Raw genomic sequence first — 21240 nt, 5'->3', positions numbered from 1 at the left:
AGTGTGATCTCAAATTTCTCTGCAGACACCCACAGGGTTGCCAAGGTTACTGAGTTTGTGTACTCCATGAGTTCTCTCCCACGCCCTCAATTTTTCACAGTCTCAGTTCATTAGCTCCACACCTTCACTAGGTCCTAACCTCCTGTTATTTCTCCCCACCAGAGTCAGGTTTTTCTGCTTGGCTGGTGGCAGGCGCTGCTTTACGTATGTCCAAAATGACACTTGCTCTTTTGTCTTCCTTGCTTTTGTAAGCTGAGTGGAGAGAGAGACTCATGTCCATGCCGGTCCGTTTTATTTATTTATTTTTTTTCTCTCCTCTAGTTAGCCTGGTGAACTCTCCCCAGAGGGTTTCAAGCTTCGTTCCCTCTAGGCTCCTTCTGCCATTTCCCCATCAATGTTCGGGCTACTGAGGTTTCATTTCACCTCCCTTTCCAGCGCTGCTGCATAGACTCCACAGCTGGGCTCCCGAGCTGTGGGTGCCTTTACCCTCCACGTAGGTCCTCTATGTCACATCCACTAGATCCAGAAGAGTTTCCTCTGCAGTTTTTTCCCAAACCTTTCCCTGAAACTACAGTAACTCCCCTTTTATTCAACTATCTTTTTCCAGAATATCAGTGTGCGCCCTCACTATTCCACCATCTTGGCTCTGCCGCAGGTTCATTTTAATAAGAAGATTATTTTGGTGAGAGTAAAATGAAGAAAATTGAAAAAAAAACTCTCCTCATTGGATCCCTGTTGTTTTGTTAGCCTTCTTTATTATTTTTTAACATTTATTTAATAAATATAAATTTCCAAAGTACAGTTTTTGGATTACAGTGGTTTTTTCACCCCATAACTTCCCTCCTACCCGCAACCCTCCCATTTCCCGCCCCCTTACCCATCCCATTCACATCAAGATCCATTTTCAACTATCTTTATATGCAGAAGATCAATTTAGTATATATTAAGTATAGCAAATTTAGCAGCACATTTCCAGAACTGACTGCACGTCCACTTAGAGGAATAGCCAGTCTAATTCCATGGTATCACAAGTGGTGGTGGTTTTAGCCACTACACCACAATGCCAGTCCCCCAATACTATTCTGCTAAAAAAAAATTTATTTATCTATTTGAAAGTCAGACTTACAGAGAAGCAGAGGCAGAGAGAAAAAGAGAGTAAGAGAGAGGTATTCCATCTGCTGATTCACTCTCCAGATGATCACAACAGCTGAAGCCTGGAGTGTCTTTTGGGTATCCCACATGGGTACAGGGGTCCAAGGACTTGAGTCATCTCCTACTGCTTTCCTAGGCCACAGCAGAGAGCTGGATAGGAAGTACAGCATAAAACTTGTAAGCAGAGTTCTAAGAGCTTTTTTTTTCTTGAAACAATGGAGTTCAAAACAAAATTGAAAGCATGATACCCTCCCCTTCTACCTATAATACAGCTATATGTATTTCATACAAATAAGAACATCCTTTTATTTAACCATAACCATCAAGAGCCATCAAAATAAGGAAATAAACATTGATACATCACTACCATCTAATCCTCAGGTTCTTTTCAAGTTTTGCTAATAGCCTCAACAGTAGCTTTTATAGGAAAATATTCCAGTTCAAAATCACATTACTTTTGATTGCATGTTTCTTGCTTTTCAAGAGGAACCTGATTCTCTCTCTCTCTCTCTCTCTCTCTATATATATATATATATATATATATAATGAACATTTAAGGACATGGTTGTATATTCCCAAAAGTATAGAAGAGGGAGTACAGAATTCATACAAGAAACACGATTTCTTCGTCACTGGAGATGATAAGAAAATACAGGAACACTTAATCTTATTAGGATGTGATAGCGATAAGAACACATGTATGAGTGTGGTTGTATTGGGGACATTGAAGATCTGATGCTGCGTGGCCAGATGGGACCAGGCAAGCTTCTGGAAGAATGTTCCAATTCAACTGGGCATAAAGGATAAGCGAAGGTTTGCAAGGGCATTGAGGGAGTGATGAGAATTCTAGGGAAAGGGCAGCCAGGGAAATTACACAGAGGGGAGAAGTGAATTTCCAGGGTGAAGGAGGCTGGGAGAACTGCATGGTAAGAAATGGTCATTTCTGCTCCAGCTTCTAGGTAAGAACACTGGCATCAGATCCTTAAGTGACATCATACACAATCTGGCAAACTTGCTCCACTAACACATCATCCTTTGTGAAATAAGCCAGTCCCAAAGGGACAAATACCCTATGTTCTTCCTAATCTGTGATAACTAGCAGAGCAACTAAAAGACAATCTGTAGAAGTGAAATTGACACTTTGAGAAGCAATGACTTGAATAGCCCTTGTCTTGACTGTTGAGGAACAGTTTGGTTTTTTTTTTTTCTTAATGGAAAATAGGACTAGGAATAGGAGACGGAGGAGGAGGTGGGGTGGGAGTAGGGGTGGGAGGGCAGGTATGATGGGAAGAATCACTATATTCCTAAAGTTGTACTTATAAAATCTGTACTCATTAAATAAAACAGTTTCTTTGGGGGAAAAAAAGAATGAAGCCTAAAAAAATTTACTCCACGTACGTGTTACAAGTTTCTAGCACCTTGTCATCTGGAAATGCAATAATTTTATTATAGATGCAATGGTGACCTGATGAGGACTGTTAAATCAAAACTAAAATATGCATATGGCCTGAAAAATTCACAGACAAAATCACAAAATAGCCTTGCTATTTTAAGTTTTTGCTGGGCTTAAACTGCCACTGTAAGTGAGACTTAGCTTGGTTCCAATCTGGTAAATGGTTAGGTTAGACAGAAACACAAGATAACCTCAGCCAGTCCTAAGTAGCCAGCTCTTAAATGATTATGTTTCAAGAAACTTTCTACAGAGGCAAATGCGAAAGGACAAGTTTGTAACTGCAACCCAAAACGCAATCTATTTTGCTTCCACGTTGTCTCAGTAAAACTTGTCTTTGATGTTTTGAAGTTGCATTACTAAGTCTCCTTTTGTTTGGTGTCTCCCAATTTATGAATTGCTGTTTCAAAAAGAAAGCTTTTCTTATTTATTGCTTTACGCACTTGAAAGACAGGGGTAGGGAGTGTGGGTGGCTGGGACCAAATTACTTGGATCATCGTGTCTGCTTCACAGTGAGCATTAGCAGAGCAAGCCTTGCACCCAAGCATTCTGAGATTGGATGTGAGCATTCCAGTGGTGTCTTTTCTTGGTATAAAAAAAAAGTTATTAATATAAACAGAACAGATTTCATGTATTTCATGGATACAATTCTAAGAAGATAACCATGCTTCCCTCCCTCCCTCAATCTCACCTCCTTTCTTTCTTTTTAAGATTTATTTATTTATTTGATAGAGTTACAGGGAGAGGGAGAGGGAGAGGGAGAGGGAGAGGGAGAGGGAGAGGGAGAGGGAGAGGGAGAGGGAGGTCTTCCATCTGCTGGTTCATTCACCAAATGGCCACAATGGCCAATTGGCCAGAGCTGGGCCAATCCGATGCCAGGAGCCAGGAGCTTCTCCAGGGTCTTCCACATAAGTGCAGGGGCCCAAGAACATGAGCCATTCATTGCTGCTTTCCCAGGTACATTAGCAGGGAGATGGATCAGAAGTGGAGCAGCTGGGACTCAAACCAGTGCGCACATGGGATGCTGGTGCTGCAGGCTAGGGCTTTAACACACTGTGCCACAGCACCAGCCCCTCTTTTCTTTTTTTTTCCTTAAATTTTTGCAATAACATAGTTTCAATTTACTTTATAATCACAGGCTTAATGTAGCACACTAACCATAATGTTAAACAAATAAAAAGTAGAAGCACTACTTTTCCACAGAAATATAGACAAGGGCTATAAACAGCTTATAATCCAAGTTGTATTTTAACCACTGCACCAAATACCTGACCCTATTGATTGATTTTTACTCAAATTGCTGAAAATTTTAAATTGTTTCAACTTCCTTTTAAGTGTTGTGTCAGAAGCACAAAATCAGATGCAGTTCTTTGGGAGCAAAAGTAGTCAGCTGCATGCTCCTGCCGAGCCGACTCCTTCCCTGCACTTCCCAGTCCCGGTGAGTCCCTCTGGGATGGGAGGCTCTGCAGTTCGCATGTTGAAATCAGAGATTTTTTTCATTTTTAAGACCTTTGAGTTCCCTCTCTCTCTTCCTGGTGCCTGCATGAACTGCTGCTTATCATCTTTTCATTTCGTTCCCTTGATTGAGCCCTTCTTAGACAATGAGTGATATCTGCATTATTCTGCTGTGTGTAATTTGTCTTCTGTCACTTTAAAACAATTTTGTGCCTTTATTCTCATCAGCGTACACCAGTGTGGCTGCGGGAGAGTAGGAACGTGCCTTTTGCATCTCAGACCCACTAGAACCATGCAGAACACAGACTCTACACAAGAGACGTCTGTTGGATGGATGAATGAATGCACAAATGACAGAAGATCAATGAGGACACATGGTGGAGAGGGCGTTGTGCAGATGGGTGACTGATCCTTGTATGCCTGGGTGTTACAGATGTTGTCACCCTGAGTGGGAAGGCACAGACGATCTGGTAACTGAGCTTTGCTTCCCCTTTGTTCATAGGACATTGGCTCAGCTTGGCTATATCCCACCCCTTTGTTCATAGGACATTGGCTCAGCTTGGCTATATCCCACCCCTTCCTTCTATTGCTCTAAGATAGTTGGAAGTGTGAGGTGAGATTACTTCATCCCGTAGCATGTTGTACCTAACGTCTCTGTACTCTGTTGGACATGGGAGTTTCCCAAACCCAGGGTCTTTGTGCAAGCTCATGAGCCCCTACATGGAATCCTAAGGACTGCTATGCTGAGGGTCTGAAAATAGGCAAACCAGGGAAGGTGTAGAAGGTAGGCGCTTCTTAGGTGGTAGTGACCAGCATCTGCTGGGAATGGGCATTGTAAAGGCCATGCTGGAGAGGTTTCTAAGGAAAGGAGGAACATCATGTTGGGAACTGGAGCGAAAGCCATCTCACATGGAGAGACTTCAAATGTTAGTGGGAAAGTACACTCAAATAAGGTTGTTTTGGGCGAAAAATAAAATTTTGTCTCCCAAGTGTGAACCCAACAGGAAAAGGAATTGGGTCAGACACCAAGGGTGAGAGATTCAGGATACAAGGAGTTAGAGAAGATTCCTATTAAAATTGGACTCTACAAGGCAGGGCTCAGCTGTTTTGACAGATTAATTTTTAACAAGAGCAATTAAAGCACACTGTTGTATTTTCAGAGTTGTTGACAAGTGAAAATAACAAATTAAAACTGAGAAAGAAATGCATAGGAGTCTTTTCCTTTGGGTTTACATACATGTTAACTTTAAAACTTAAAAATATAAAGAAGAAGTCCTGTATTCATGATGTTAAAATAGTCTTCCCTGGGCGAGTGGTTCAAATTTCTGCAGGTGGTTGGGGTTGTGGAGAGGGGTCTGTCTCCCTCCTCATTCACACAGGATTTCCCAGCTCTTTGTTTCTCCTCTTCGCCAGCTGCCCATATCTCTTGAGGTGGATAGCAAGAAGAAGGAAGGGACTTTACATTTGCATTTGAGCAACCAATGAATGTACTTCAGCGCCAGAGGCAACGGCAATGGATGCAGCGAGTTTTCAGATTATCAGTGAAGTCTGGCATCCGCCTTGCTCTAACCCAGGTAATGAATGTTTCAGTGCAACACAAATAATGTCACAAGGTCTTGGACATGATGAAGTCAAATGCTGATCAGATGGAATTAAAGATTTAGGAAGTCTGCTTCCAGGCCATGCACCATGGATTAGACTTGTATTTCTCTTCTGAGTGCCACAACTTCCTGGTCTGTGAGGAGGGTACGCTCATTCTTCTCAAGTCTGCCTACTGCCTTCAAATATCCCAAAATAATTTTTACCAAGTAGTATTTATCATGCCATCTGTACTACATAGATTTAAGTTATTCCTAACTGCAGTAAAGATCTTTTGTGTCCCATGCATAGAGCTAACATGCTGCAAAACGCATAGCTCATGGGGCCCCAGTCTATGCACATGACTATAAAGATGTAGGTCACTGTCTTGATTGCTTTTGTAAGTTCCTAGGGATGGCGTTGTGGCACAGTGGGTTAAGCCACCACTTGAAATCCAGCATCCCACATTTGAAATCAGCACAGCAATCTCTCTGCCTTTTACTTGTTTAGAGAAGCATCGAGCCTGTGACTATAAAGTGAATTGAAAGGATGTTATCACAAAAAATTAAAAGAAAAAAAGGAAGGAGGGAGGGTGGGGTGAGGAAAGTATCATTGGATTCTTGGAACAATATCTATGAAATTTGTTCTCTATATAACAATACATTTAAAAATGTAACAGTCATAAAAAAAGAATAAAGGTAAGTACCTTTAAAAAAAAAAGAAAATGCCTGGTTTACACACCAGCTATTCCACTTCCAATTCAGTTTCTTGCTAATGTATCCTGGGAGACATCAGACAATGGCTCAAGTGCTTGACACCCACAAGGGAGACCCAGTTGGAGTTCCAGGCTCTGGGCTTCAGTCTGGCATAGCCTTGATTATTGCAGGCATAAGTAGAAGATCTCTCTCCCTCTCTGTTGCTGTACACTTACATTTTTTATAAAAAATCTTGATTGTTAAATAATTTTTCATTATTCAAAATATTTTAATACAAGTATACAAAGTTTTGCTGCCAATAAAACATTTATTATTCTGGATTTGCTGCAGGTGTAATCAAATATTGAGAAGCAGGCCTCTTGAACTCTGTAGATTGTATAAATGGCATAAGGATGGAATTTTGTAAGTATCTTAATGGTGACATAAATAAATAATATGGTATCCTATTCTGCTTTTAAAGTCAATAATTGCTAAGTATGTAATATTGACATTGGCTTACCCAATGAGACATCTGAAATTTAACCAGAAAAATTTAGTATATACAAACCACCCTGGACCAATGGTTTAAGAAGATTGCTGGGAAAATATCCAAGTTTTTGGTCTTGTCTCAACTCCTGATTCAGCCAATATCAGAAAGGCAGCCATTCTAGTCATTATTTAATTTAGGTAACAACAATATGACAAAGGAACAAATTATAGAGCTCAGGGATTAATTCTAACAAAAATGAAGGCATATAGTTTTATATGCTCCAGAAATTGATTACCAAGGAGTATTATGTCTCAAGAACCAAGCTATGATGTAGGACACTACAGTTTGGCCAAGATGGGGTGGCAGTGGGAAATGGGGAAAATAGGACTAATGGGCTACACAAGAAGTGGGCAGAAGACTCCAACCTCAGAATCAGCCCTTAAGGCTTCCTGTTCTGGCTGAAAAGCCCATGAGAGCATTTCAGGCATGGAAAACCAAGACTCTGTGGCAAAAAATGTCCTACATGAAGGATCTCTGTTAGTGAGATGCCAGTGGAAATAAGTGGCCATCAAAGGAGGATGTATGTGGTGGAATGAGAAGGTGTTGCCAAGATGGCCACTGACAACAGAAACTGCCTGATAACAGGCTGTGATTGAATGGTTTCAGAAACCACATGACAGCAGAGCCTGACTGACAACAGGTCGTGATTGGATGGCTTCTGAAACCACATGACAACAGAACCTGACTGACAACAGGCTGTGATTGGATGGTTTCAGAAACTGCCTGGCAACAGAGCCTTACTGGCAACAGGCTGTGATTGGATGGCTTTGGAAACTGCCTGGCAACAGGCTCTGATTGGTTAGGGCATAGACTGCCCCTTGACCGGATTGGCTACCTTGGCTATATAAGCAGCTGTAGCAACTGAAATAAACAAGTCTGCGGGCTGCTTGCCTCAAGCCTGCTTTCACCTGACTCTCGGGGTCTGTGTGGTGACTCCGTGCCTCTTGCCCCCACCACACTCCTCTTCCCAGAAAGGAATCCACAGCAAAATGTACTTTTCCCTGAAGGGAGGAGAGAATGTCCACTTTGCTTATGGCCTTGTCTAAATACTGATTGGAGATTGTGGATCAAAAGGCTTCCATAGCCTAGGCAGCTCATGTCAAGAGCCTTGGGTGATCACTGACATCATACATAAGAGTGTTAATTGCTAAATTAACAACAGGAGTCACTGTGCACTTACTTCCCATGCAGGACCTCTGTCCTCAATGAGTTGTATTGTGAGAATTAACTATAAAACTTGTTCTCAGTTTTGTGTGTGTGTGCGTGTGTGTGCAAATTGTTGAAATCTTTACTTAGTCTAGAGTTGATCTTCTGTGTACAAAGTTAATTGAAAATTAATCTTACTGGAGAATGGGACTGGGAATGGGAGAGGGAGGAGTTGGTGCAGTGGGAGTGGGGGTTGGGGACAGGTTGGTGGGAAGAATAACTATATTCCTAAAGTTGTTTATGAAATTTGTACTCCTTAAATAAAAGATTTCTTTGGGGAAAAAAAAAGAAATGAGCAAAAGACGTAAGAGCTGCCTTATTTGAGACCCTCCACTAGCATAATGAAAGAGAAATTAGATTTAAAATTATCTTGTTCAGCTTCAACAAAGTTGAAGTTTACCCATGGACCTGGAAAGTCCCAGAAACAATGGGTAGAAGTACTAAAGGAGGCAAATGTTGCTCCAAGTAAGAACCTGAGCTCCTCAGGAAGAAATGAGCTGAGTGGTTCAGTAAATAAGATTCCACCTGGGACATGCGACCCAGAGCAAACTAACGGTGGTTTTCAAACCATTTCACAGATTCCTACCTGTGCTACAGCACTTTCCTGAGAGGCAAAACAAGAGTGCTCAGGATTCCTACCCCACAAGCCCAATCTTCTCTGGCTATCATTGGACTTTTATCTCTAAGAATGCAATTTGGGAGATATTTTTGACCAGATTTATATTCCATTTTGTTTCAAAGTCAAAGGACGTGTTCAAAGTTTACACTTCTATGTAGGCTATTACGGGGACAATGCTACCAAAAGATGAAAAATTCTAAGGCACAGGGTTATAGGGAGTGAACTAGCAGATGGAAAACCTCTCTGTTCTCTCTCTCTCTCTCTCTCTCTCTCTCTCTTTCTCTCTCTCTCCCTCTTTCTCTGTGCCGCTCCTTCTCTTTTTGACTCTGACTTCCAAGTAAATACAGAAAATCTTTAAAAAAATTTTTTAAAATGGATCTTTAGAATGGGATAGGAGGTGGGATGGGAGTGGGGGTGGAAGGGCAGGTATGGGGGGAAGAACCACTATATTCCATAAAACTTTACCTATGAAATTTATATTTATTAAATACTAGCTTTCAAAAAATTTCACATTATTTGAAGCCTTTCAAGAGAGCATTACCTTTGAAATTCAGAGTTAATGGGTCAAGGGGCCACCAAAAAAAAAAAAAAGACCCTAATAATGGGCATCTTCCATCATTTGAGGCTGTCTTTGACACCAAAACCGCAGTATGCTTCATACCTCTGTGATTCTACCTCTATCATGCAGAAACAGAGTACAAACCTTGCATTTTCCCATCTGAAGTCCTCACTCAAACTGTTCCCTTGGGTCTTCTTCCCACTGATCCTCTGTGCAAACCCTGCACTTCAGATGATCAATCTCCTTGTTTACCTCAAACACATTTACTCCCAATTGAGTATCTCCACTGCTAGTGCTTGCTCCCCAAATCTGTGTGACAACTCTAATATCATGAGTAACATATAATGACTGTGTCTTAAGCATACTTATTTATATACTGCAGTTTACATGATGTGGCTCTCAAAGGTTATTTTGGGCAGAGTCTCTGTTAGAAAAATAGTCAGAGAAAATTATGCCAAGGACAAATTCCACTTTTTGTACCCAAATCCTATGCTGAAGCAAAGACCATCAACTGAGAGACCAATCTGGCTCAAAGGAGAGAACTCCCTTCAGTGATGCGCACTTCAGGACAGTTAGGAGTGGGGTGGGGGAGCCGCTCAGAGCCGGGGATGAAGTGTTCTACTGCCCTGTTTCCCAAATCCTCCCACCACAGCATGTTTGGCAACTGTGCTCAAGACAACAGTGGCATTTGTGACACTATTTCTTTGACATTCAACGTTTTATCTTTTTTTTGTTTTTACAGATCAGTTTAGTATACATTAAGTAAAGATTTCAACAGTTTGTACCCCCATAGAAACACAAAGTGAAATATGCTGTTTGAGTACTCGTTATAGCATTAAATCTCAATGCACAGCACATTAAGGACAGAGATCCTACATGAGGAGCAAGTGCATAGTGACTCCTGTTGTTGACTTTACAAATTGACACTCCTGTCTATGGCATCAGTAATCTCCCTATGCTCCAGTCATGAGTTTCCAAGGCTATGGAAGCCCTCTGAGTTCTCCGACTCTTATCTTGTTTAGACAAGGTCATAGTCAAAGTGGAGGTTCTCTCCTCCCTTCAGAGAAAGGTACCTCCTTCTTTGAAGACCTGTTCTTTCCACTGGGATCTCACTCACAGAGATCTTTCATTTAGGTTTTTTTAAATTTTTTTTTTTTTTTTTTTTTGCCAGAGTGTCTTGGCTTTCCATGCCTGAAATACTCTCATGGGCTTTTCAGCGAGATCCGAATGGCTTTAGGGCTGATTCTGAGGCCAGAGTGCTGTTTAGGACATCTGCCATTCTATGAGTCTGCTGAGTATCTCACTTCCCATGTTGGATCACTCTCCCCTTTATTTATTCTATCGGTTAGTATTAGCAGATACTAGACTTGTTTATGTGCTCTCTTTGACTCTTAGTCCTTTCATTATGATCAATTGTGAACTGAAATTGATCACTTGGAATAGTGAGATGGCATTGGTACATGCCACCAACATTCAGCGTTTTATCTTAAAAATTGTCACACCTTGTACTTCCCAATCCATGCGCATATGTATTTGTTACAATCCAAAATGAACTAAGCAAAACAGCCCTTCAAGAAGACATTTAATCAGATGCTATATGCCATGGCACAAAATCACATACCCCATTTGGAAAATAAACTTAAAGAGACCACAGGATCTCCCCAGACTTAGTGTAGCACATTATATTTGATAATCCCTATAGATCAATTTGTCAAAAACATCAATAAAATCCCCAGGCAAGAAGACAGTCCCCAGGGCCATGTGGCAAGTTATAGAATTGCATGAAGAGAGGCCTGAACAGTCTCAAGAATGGCTAAAATTAGGCATTAATCAGGACCAATAAAAGGTTTTTACACATTCCGTGAGAAATGGGTCACCGGAACCATCAGGTGCAACAGAAGTCAAAAATGTCAGGCATGAAGTTCTCACACAAGACTCCATGTTAGAGCCACTGAAGAAGAGAATCTTTGTGTAGGAAACATCTCCTAGGACAGACACTGCTGATGTAAGTCACAGGTGGGTCTGCTCACCTATATGTTTGTTCACCCAATATACCCTAAGAGGCTAAGTCTCAGAGAGTATTGGTTCCCACTTCAGCACAAGAACTAAAAGAAAAAATTCCATCAGAGTGTTTAGATCACAGTGGAATTGACATGTTCCAAAATAAATGCTATAAATGCTGTCAAAGTCATCCACAGGTTCTTCCCTTCTCAGAAATGTTTAAAGGACCAGGAATGTTGTAATTTTGTGGAAATTTGGGTCAAAATAGTAGGGAACCAGCTTTATCCACCTGAGCTGAAACCAAAATAAATTGGGATTTATTTTTTTGGTCTCTTCTCTGACTTCTTTTTTGTCCAGTCTGTTGCTCATCTGCACATGCAGGAGAAGGAGTGTTTTGGAAAGAAGGAAGATGGAATGGGTGTTTAATGCAGTAGTTAGGATGCTGTGTGGGATGCCCTCATGCCATACCGGAGTACCTGGTTTGAGTCCCAGCTCCCCTGTTTCTTATTCTAGCTTCCTGCTAACACACACCCTGGGGTGCAGCAGGTGATGGCTCATCTCCTTGGGCCCCCGTTACCCAGGTAGGAAATCTGGATAGAGTCCTGGGCTCTCCGGTTTGGTGTGCTCCAGCTCTATCAGTAGCAGGCTCTGAGGAATGAACCAGAGGATGGAAGATCTGTCTCACTCTCTGTCTCCCTCATCCTTTCAAATCATTAATGTTCTAAAGGTTCTACAGAAGAAAGGATAAAATCAAATCATTATTTATAAAGACTAATATCTCACATAGAACTTAGCAGTAAAGCTGTTAGCAATTTTATCTTCATGAAACCACAGCAAATTATCTGTAAAATCCATTTACCATGGATTGCAGTTAATAGTTTCTCTGCAAGAATTTTTGTTGGCTTGCTTGTTTTTAATGCCAGCAAGGGTGTTCTCAAATGCAAAAAATGAATCTTGGCCTTGTGCATGTTGATTCAGAGTCAAAATCTGTGAATCTGACTTCCCACTCATCATTGCTGCTGCTGTACTCCAAGGGTAAGTGGCTGCTCTCTCCAGCTCCACTTTCTTGTGCTGGTGAGGAAAGAGGTTTCTTGTTTGGAAAGACAGAGAATGTGTACCATTCCCACAGTGAGGAAACATCCTTTTAGAACATCTCACCAAAATGACCATCAATGCAAGTTAGTTTGGCTCTTTCATTTAAAAATGAAAATCACTGGGGCCGGTGCTGTGACACAGCAGGTTAAGCATCCGCCTGTGGCACTGGCATCCCATATGAGCACCAGTTTGAGTCCCTGCTGCTCCATTTCCAATCCAGTTCCCTGCTGATGGCCTGGGAAGGTACTGGAAGATGGTCTAGATACTTGGGCCCCTGCACTCATGTGGGAGACCTAGAGGAAGCTCTTAGCTCCTGGCTTCAGATCGGCCCAGTTCTGACTATAGCAGCCAGTTGTGGAATGAACCAGCAGATGGAAGACCTCTCTCTCTCTCTCTCTCTCTCTCTCTCCTTCTCTCTGTGTGTCTCTCTCTCTAACTATGCCTCTGAAGTAAATAAATAAATCTTTAAAAAATAAAATAAAATCATTAACCTTCATTATTCCACTTCTTTCTCTTCTTGATTTTTTTCCCCATCAAATTACAATCTGCTTTGACATAAGCAGATCAGTAGGAAGGTTCTGTTGCATCTAGATAGGTAGAACCATAGTTCACTTTGTGCCTTACTAATTATTTGAACCTAGAGTAGCTGCCAAATCATAATTTATCTACCAATTTAATGTAACTCACTAAACAGAGGGATTTTTCTATTTCATTCTGTTCAATGAATGCTATAAAGATACCACTTCTATCAGAAAAACTAAGACTAATTCACCTCTTAATCAAAAAGTTTAAAGGTATCTTGGTAAGAATTTTCTGCATATTCCAATATGTTACAGCTGTCACTGCACTCTTTTCACTGAGGGGGTCTGGGTCGATGTGTATGTGCATGTTTGTGTGTGTGCACACGTGTATACATTCACATGTTCTTTGGTGACAGTGTTCTACCAGGAAAAAGGAGGGATTGAGTTTCTTGTATCTGATCATCTTGAATATTGAGTGCAATTTTTTAAATGGACATGTAAAATCTTTCAAACTGTGAATTTAAGAAAAAGTTCTGGGTCCAGTAAAAAGAGCTTTAAGAGAGAATCTCTTGCAATTGCAATTTTAATCTCCAGTATACGGTATATGTTATCCAAAATGCAAATCTGTAAACAATTTCATAACCTGAATATCCTTGTCTCACAAACAAAATTGATAGAAAATCAATTATTCTAATGGAAATTGCTCCAGGAAGAATCCAAAATACTAGCAAGGCACCAACAATTAAACTCTGAAAAAAGTCTCAAAAGTCTCAGATCCAAAACTATTAAAAATGATGGCATACACCTTACTAGTTAAAGTGATCAGTTTAAGTTCATAACTGATCATAAAGATAGGATTAAGTGTCAAAGGGATCACATAAATAAAAGCAGTATCTGCTAATAATAATTGATAGAATTAAAAAGAGGGAACAACCCAACATGGGAAGCGAGCCACACAGCAGACTCATAGAATGACAAATGCCCTAAACAGCACTCTGGCCTCAGAATCAGACCTTAAGGCATTCAGATCTGGCTAAAAAGCCCATGAGAGTCTCTCAGGCATGAAAAGCCAAGACAGTGTGGCAAAAAAAAAAAAAAGGCCTACATGAAAGATCTCTGTGAGTGAGATCCCAGTGGAAAGAACAGGCCATCAAAGAAGGAGGTACCTTTCTCTGAAGGAAGGGGAGAACTTCCACTGTGATTATGGCCTTATCTAAAAAAGGTCGGAGTTTGTAAATCAATAGGCTTCCATAGCCTTGGCAGCTAATGACAAGAGCCTCAGGTGATTACTGACGTCATAAATAAGAGTGTCAATTATTAACTCAACAACAGGAGTCACTGTGCACGTGCTCCCCATGTAGGACGTCTGTCCTTAATGTGTTGTACTATGAGAATTAATGGTAAAACCAATCTTCAAACAGTACTTTATACTTTGTATGTCTGTGTGGATGCAAACTGTTGAAATCTATACTTAGTATATATTAAGTTGATCCTCTGTATGTGAAGATAATTAAAAATGAATCTTAAGAATGGGATGGGAGAGGTAGCAGGAGATGGGATGGCCTGTGGGTGGGAGGGTGGTTATGGGTAAGAACTGCTATAATCCAAAAGTTGTACTTTCAAAATTTATAGTATTAAATAAAAGTTTTACATTAACAAATGATGGCATGTATGTCTGCATTTTGAGGTGAATAGCACTAACTAATTGCTATTTATGAACAGTTTTCACAAAAACAAATTAGATATAAAACAAACCATTTTGTTCTATTTCAAGATTTCTTGATCCCAAAAGAAGATAAAATCTGACCAACTTTTGCTCATGGCCACAGAAAGTTCAACCCAGAATGTACAGCTATAGATCAATGACTCATTCAGAATAGTGCAGGATTTGGCCAAAACTTGTTTTAGAGCATTCATTCATTTGCTTCCATGAGTTAAACTCTCCCCCAAGAAAAGATTCGAGAAGCTTCAGCAGCCAAGCGTATTGTTACTATCTCCTGTCTTCTCTCCACAGTGTGGGTATCATGAATAAATCAGGGATGTCTACTGTGACGTACTTTGTCATGCTGGGCTTTCCTGGTCCCTGGGAAACGCAGATCATCCTTTTCTCAGTGATTTTGTTGATCTACGTCCTGACTCTGACTGGGAACATGGCCATCATTTGTGCTGTGAGGTGGGACCACCGACTCCATACCCCTATGTACATGCTCCTGGCTAACTTCTCCTTCCTAGAGATCTGGTATGTGACCTGCACAGTTCCCACCATGCTGGTCAATTTTCTCTCCAACACTAAGACCATCTCCTTCTCCGGATGCTTCACCCAGTTTTACTTCTTTTTTTCCTTGGGCACAACTGAATGCTTCTTCCTCTGCGTCATGGCTTATGATCGGTACCTGGCCATCTGCCGCCCCCTGCACTACCCCACCATCATGACCGGCCAGCGCTGCAGCCTTTTGATAGCTCTTTGTTGGTTCATGGGTTTCGTTGCACATTCAGTTCCTATTTTCTTAATTTCTCAACTACCCTTCTGTGGTCCCAACATCGTTGATCACTTCCTATGTGATGTGGAACCGCTGATGGCTTTATCCTGTGGCCCTGCACCCATCGTAGAGTGTGTATTCCATTCTGTGAGCACTCTTATCATCATTCTCACTGTTCTGTACATCCTTGGGTCCTATATGCTGGTGCTCAGAGCAGTGCTCCAGGTTCCTTCTTCAGCTGGACAACGAAAGGCCTTCTCCACCTGTGGATCCCACTTGGTGGTGGTGTCTCTGTTCTATGGAACCATAATGGTGATGTATGTGAGTCCCACATCTGGCAATTCAGTTGCAATGCATAAGATCATCACGTTGATATATGCTGTGGTGACACCAGTCTTAAACCCATTCATCTATAGCCTACGCAATAAGGACATGAAAAATGCCCTCCATCACATTCTTTTTGGAATGAGGATTTTCCAAAGTTTATGAATACATTGTTCATAAACTAATGACTCTCTTTCTGTAAGAGGAAGAATACTCATAGCCATCACAGTCTTTTTATGCAAAACAAAACTCATTATGTACCTGATCATATTGTGATGAGTTCTACTTTCAAAATTGTATTCAAAAGAGAATTGAAAATGAATCTTGATGTGAATGGAAGGGGAGAGGGAGCGGGAGAAGGGAAGGTTGTGGGTGGGAGGGAAGTTATGGGGGGAGGAAAGCCATTGTAATCCATAAGCTGTACTTTGGAAATTTATATTCATTAAATAAAAGTAAAAAAAAAATTGTATTCAAAGGAACAGACTGACTCCCAACACAGGGTTAAAATCATCTGTAGAATCTTAATATCTACTTCCAGGAAGATTTTGATTTTCTATTGTGCAAACTCTATCTGTGCAGCTTTGTTAAGTGATATGAATCAAATTGGTTGTTTATATGACTATGATATTGTTAATAAGATATCTAGGAGGTGAGTTTTTATGCAGCAGTTAATAGACCACTTGGGAGTCTCATATCCTTTATCACAATGCCTGGGTCTGAGACTCAGCTCCATTTCTTATTTCAGCTTCATGATAATGTGCACTCTCGCAGGTAATGGATTATGTCTCAAGTAATTGGGTCCCCACCATCCACATGGGATACCTGGACTGAATTTCTGAAACGCTGACCCAGCCTTGCCCAAACTGGCCCAACCCTAGTTGTTGCAAGTATTTGAAGTATAAACCAGGTGTTGGAAGGTCTCTGTCTCTCTCTCTCTCCACCCCTCAACCATGTCCCGTGTGTGTGTGAATGTGTTTGTGTGTGTGTGTGTCTAATTGTCTGTCTGCCTTTCAAATAAAAAGATAGACAACAAAATGCTTGTTGTCCTAGATTCTTGGCAACGCATCATTTCTTGGATTCATAAGAGATTGTGACTCCAGTTTCACAAATCTTACTTCATCATTTTCATCAAGAGTATACAAGGGGAGGTAAGAAATAAGACCAAAGTTAATGCCTGTGATGCCAACATCCCAAATCAGAGCACAGGTTGGAGTCCTGGCTGCACCATCCCAATCCAGCCCCTAGCTAATGCTCCTCAGAAGGAGGTGGGAGATACCCCAAGTGCTTGAGATGGAAGACACAGATGCACTTCTTGGATCCTGGCTTTGGCCTGGCCCAGCACTGACTGTTGCAGTCACTGGGGGAATGAACCAATGGATGGAAGATCTCTCTCTCTCTCTCTCTCTCTCTCTCTCTGTAACTCTGCTTTTCAAATAAATAAACCTTTAAAAAATGGGAAAAAATCAATTTCATTTACTGCTAACAGTAAAAATTTCTCCTTGCGCATCACTATCCCTTTCCCTAAGCTCTCTTGTCTTTTTCTCTTTTTTATTTTATTGAAGTTATATACAGATTTAGGAACATAGTGATACTTACCACCTCCCCACTCCCACCCATGCTAAAACCCTTCTCCCTCCTCCCTCTTCTGTTCCCACTCTTAATCTTTACAAAGATTTACTTTCAGTTTACTAAATGATTGTAAACTTAACTCTACAGGAGGCATTGATAGTATAGTGGTAAGCATAGCTGCTGTCCTAAGTTATCTTTTAAAGATAGATTAAGAGGACCCTAAGAAGAAATTGCTATTTTTTAGAATAAACAGAAGACCAATTTAAAAAATATTTCAGCTAGAGGTGGGTATTTGGGAAAGCAGTTGAGAAACCGCTTAAGATACCTGCATCCCATATTTAAGTGCCTGGGTTTACGTGCCAAGTCTGCTCCCAGTTGCAGCTTCCTGCCAAAGAAGCAGTGGGGATTCCTGAAATATTATTGTCCCTGCCACCCACTCCCAGATTCAGCTTAGCTTAGTGCCAGCTATAGCAGGCATTTGAAAAGTGATCCAGTGGATGGCAGATACCTCTCTCCTTCTCTCTCTCTCTCTCTCTCTCTGTCTCCACTTCAAACAAATAAAAAAAATTAAGACTAAATTGATCCTTACATTTGAACTGGTTCCAAATTTGCCATTTTTAGAAAGTGAAATCAGAGTAGAAACAGACAATTTGATTTATTTGATAAAATTACTTTTTTTTAAGATTTAAGATTTATTCATTTATGTGAAAGGGAGCATTACAGAGAGGCAGAGAGAGAGAGAGAGAGAGAGAGAGAGAGGTCTTCCATTGCTGGTTCACTCCCCCAGATGACCATAATGATAGGAGCTCTGCCAATCCGAAGCCAGGAACCAGGAGCTTCTTCAGGGTTTCCCACATCAGTGCAGCGCCCCAAGGACTTGGGCCATCTTCTACTGCTTTCCCAGGTCATGGCAGAGATCTGGATCAGAAGTGGAGCAGCCAGGACTCAAATTGATGCCCATATGAGATGCTGGCACTGCAGGTAGTGGCTTTACCTACTTCACCACAGTGCTGGCCCTGATAAAATGACTTATGTATATAGACAGTCTTGAAATTCCTCACTCAAGGCAACTCTTAGCCAGAAACAACCACCTGGTCATTACATTGAAAGACTCCAAGAAAGTGTAGTGATTTGATTTTTAAATGAAAAATACACGTTGCTGTTTCTCCCTATTGGCGTATTTCATTTAAGCTAAAGAAGAAAGCTTTGTTCATAAATATTTCTCCACTTCAGAATTAAAGTCCTAGGTAAAAATATAATTCATTTCACCCATACCCACAGAGAGTAATTTCTTGATAGAGGGCAATCTCTTTGCAATGGGAAACTTGAAATTTGTATGGTATTTGCCCTTAACTCCTCTGTTTCCTTAACAATGGCCAGTATACTAGAGTGAATATATTTAATGCTAACACACTAAACTCTGGTAGAGTCCCAAGGGCGGGAAAGAAAATGCACTCCAGGGCAAACTCGAGGAAGCCACTAATTTTACTTGGAGAGAGAGAGAGTTTTACAATAATCCCCATGTGGAAACAGATTCATATCCATTTGCATGTTCAAGGTCTCAGCAAACACCTAGGAAACAAGTCCCTGGGGTCTCTGGAAATGAAGGAAGTGCAAGAGCCCACATATAACGCCCTCGCCTGGAATCCTCTTCCGGCCAGTGAGGAGGAGCTGCTCGGTGCTAAGGATATGTTCAACTCCACTGTGCCCATCACCCTCTCCAAGCTGAGCTAGGAAACCATCAACGTAAGAGAAAAGGACTGGCGGTCCACGTGACAGCCACTTCTGTGTTGTATTAAGAGAGTGTCTTTTAGAAATTGATTAGTCAGTGTATCTCTGGGAAGACTCAAATAGACAGTATAGCACAAAGATAATTCAAAAAGTACAAATATATTGGAATTAAGTTTATTTTGGTGTGAAAAAATGTTTTTAAATCTATGTACATAAAAGATCTTCAAAAACTTCATGGAAATGCATATTATGACAGAACTTTGTGTGAATTTCAAAATGTTTCCATGACAATGAGCTTATCTTTTTTAAAGATTTTGAAGGTCAGAGTTACAGAGAGACAGAGAGAGATCTTGCATTCACTAGTTCACTCCCCAAATGGCCACAATGGCCATGCTTGGGGAAGGCGAAAGCCAGGAGCCAGGAACTTCACCCAGATCTCCCACTTGGGTGGCAGGAGCTCAAACACTTGGGCCACCTCCCGCTGCTTTTCCCAAGCCAGGAAATCAAGGAGCTGGATTGGAAATGGAGAACCAGGACACAAACCAGCACCCACATAGGATGCTGGTGTCACAGGTGTGCCAAAACTCCAACCTCTGAACTTCTCTTTTAATTCCATTAAAAAGTACCTTTGAAGTTTGTTGTGAAAGTCCCACATATGAATACAGGACATATAGCCAATGGATGAAAAGTCATGCCCCCTCTCTAAGCCAGTTGTAAAATACCAGTTAGAATAGATTATCTGCACTATTGCTTCCAACTTTATGATCTTATGATTATCACAGATGATTTTTTTCAAAAACAGTCTCACTTTAAAGGAGTAGCAGGGTGAGAGGGTCCGCGTCTCAGGTTACCTGAAAAGATACTATACTGAGGGAGGGACATTTGTTGAAGGCTATTTAATCGAGCTGTCACACCTTGGCTGATGGATAGGTGGGCTTATTGGTTGACTGATTGGTTAGTTGGCCATTTGGTTGGTCGATTTTGCACTGAAAATGCATTTGTGAAAAGAACTGATTCCCTAGATCTGTGATTGAAATGATTTATGAATCTCAAAAGCATGAGAAACAGTGGAATGAACACATCAGATAGTGAATATTCCCCACTAATAACCTAACTATACCCAGAAAGTTAATTTTAGAAGCTGTGGATGATGTAGTTATGCAGAATTAAGTGAACTCAATTCATTTAATCAATGCGAAAACCCTGAGAAGCGATTACTTCGACTTGCCTCACAAGATTTCCATTTTGGTCACTCAAGTTTCTCCAAAGACATCAGAAAAAAAAATAATGTTACTGCTAATAAATCTGATACAGGTTATGGTGGTAGAAAAGATGAAATGTGATATGAAATTGTCAGTGTTTAACAGAGTGTCCTGGACTGCTATTCAGAACGAAGGCCCGGTCCATTTCTTAGAATAGGGACAGAAAGCTGGACCTCCTGATTCTGCTGCCTGGTTTAAATCTGTCAGCCTGGACTTAGCTCCTCACCTGAAGCAGAGAAAGTGGTTTATAAACACTTCATAAATAACACTCTGGGAATTACCTATTGAGTAAAGGAAGTTGGTCAATAAGTGTCTTCTGAATTCACCACAGCTTTAGAATTTGGATATTCAAAATCATCTTTTTTATGATTCCTTTGTTAAAAAGCGCTAACCCCATATTTGAAAGTGCCCAGTCTTTCTTTTCAATTATTAAAATTAATTCTAACAGACAAAATTGCAATTTCAACCCATTTGATTCCAGATCCCTTTAGGAAATCATTTCACTTGTTTTATTCTTCAGTGTCCTTTAGTTTCTAGTTTTCTTTTATTTTCTTCTTTTTTAAAATTTATTTATTTGAAAGTCAGAGCTACAGAGATCTTCCATCTGCTGGTTCACTCCCCAGATGGCCACAATGGCGGCTCTGGGCTACACCAAAAACAAGAGCCAAGAGCTTCTTCCAGGTCTCCTACATAGGTGACAGGTGTGCAAACACCTGGGCCATCCTCCACTGTTTTTCCCAGACCATTGGCAGGGAACTGGATCAGAAGTGGGGCAGCCAGGATATGAACCAGTGCCCATATGGGATGCAGGCAATTCAGGAGGCAACTTGACCTGCTACGCCACAACACCAGGCACCTCCACTTGTTTCATCACTAATTAGACAAACCCTTTGTTCTTGGGCTGACGCTGCCCCATATGGGGCTAAGCCCCACCTGTGGCGCCAGCATTCCCTACGAGCTCTGGTTCGAGTCCCAGCTGCTCCACTTCTGATC

At 41.0% G+C, this 21240-nt stretch overlaps 1 protein-coding gene across 1 annotated transcript; it reads left to right on the top strand.

Annotated features, from left to right (window-relative positions):
- The first annotated feature begins 14893 nt into the window (after positions 1-14893).
- LOC100350431 (olfactory receptor 11H7-like) lies at positions 14894-15850 on the top strand. Its single transcript, XM_008269284.5, has one exon. The coding sequence runs from the start codon at positions 14906-14908 to the stop codon at positions 15848-15850; it is 945 nt and encodes a 314-aa protein (XP_008267506.4). The 5' UTR covers positions 14894-14905.
- The last annotated feature ends 5390 nt before the right edge of the window (positions 15851-21240 follow it).

This window comes from Oryctolagus cuniculus, chromosome 12 (genome assembly GCF_051225735.1).
Source record: "Oryctolagus cuniculus isolate XC-2025 breed Fujian yellow rabbit chromosome 12, ASM5122573v1, whole genome shotgun sequence".
In the NCBI taxonomy this organism is placed as follows: Eukaryota; Metazoa; Chordata; class Mammalia; order Lagomorpha; family Leporidae; genus Oryctolagus; species Oryctolagus cuniculus.
Note: the sequence above shows the minus strand (reverse complement) of the source record. Positions and strands in the feature narration are given on the sequence as shown.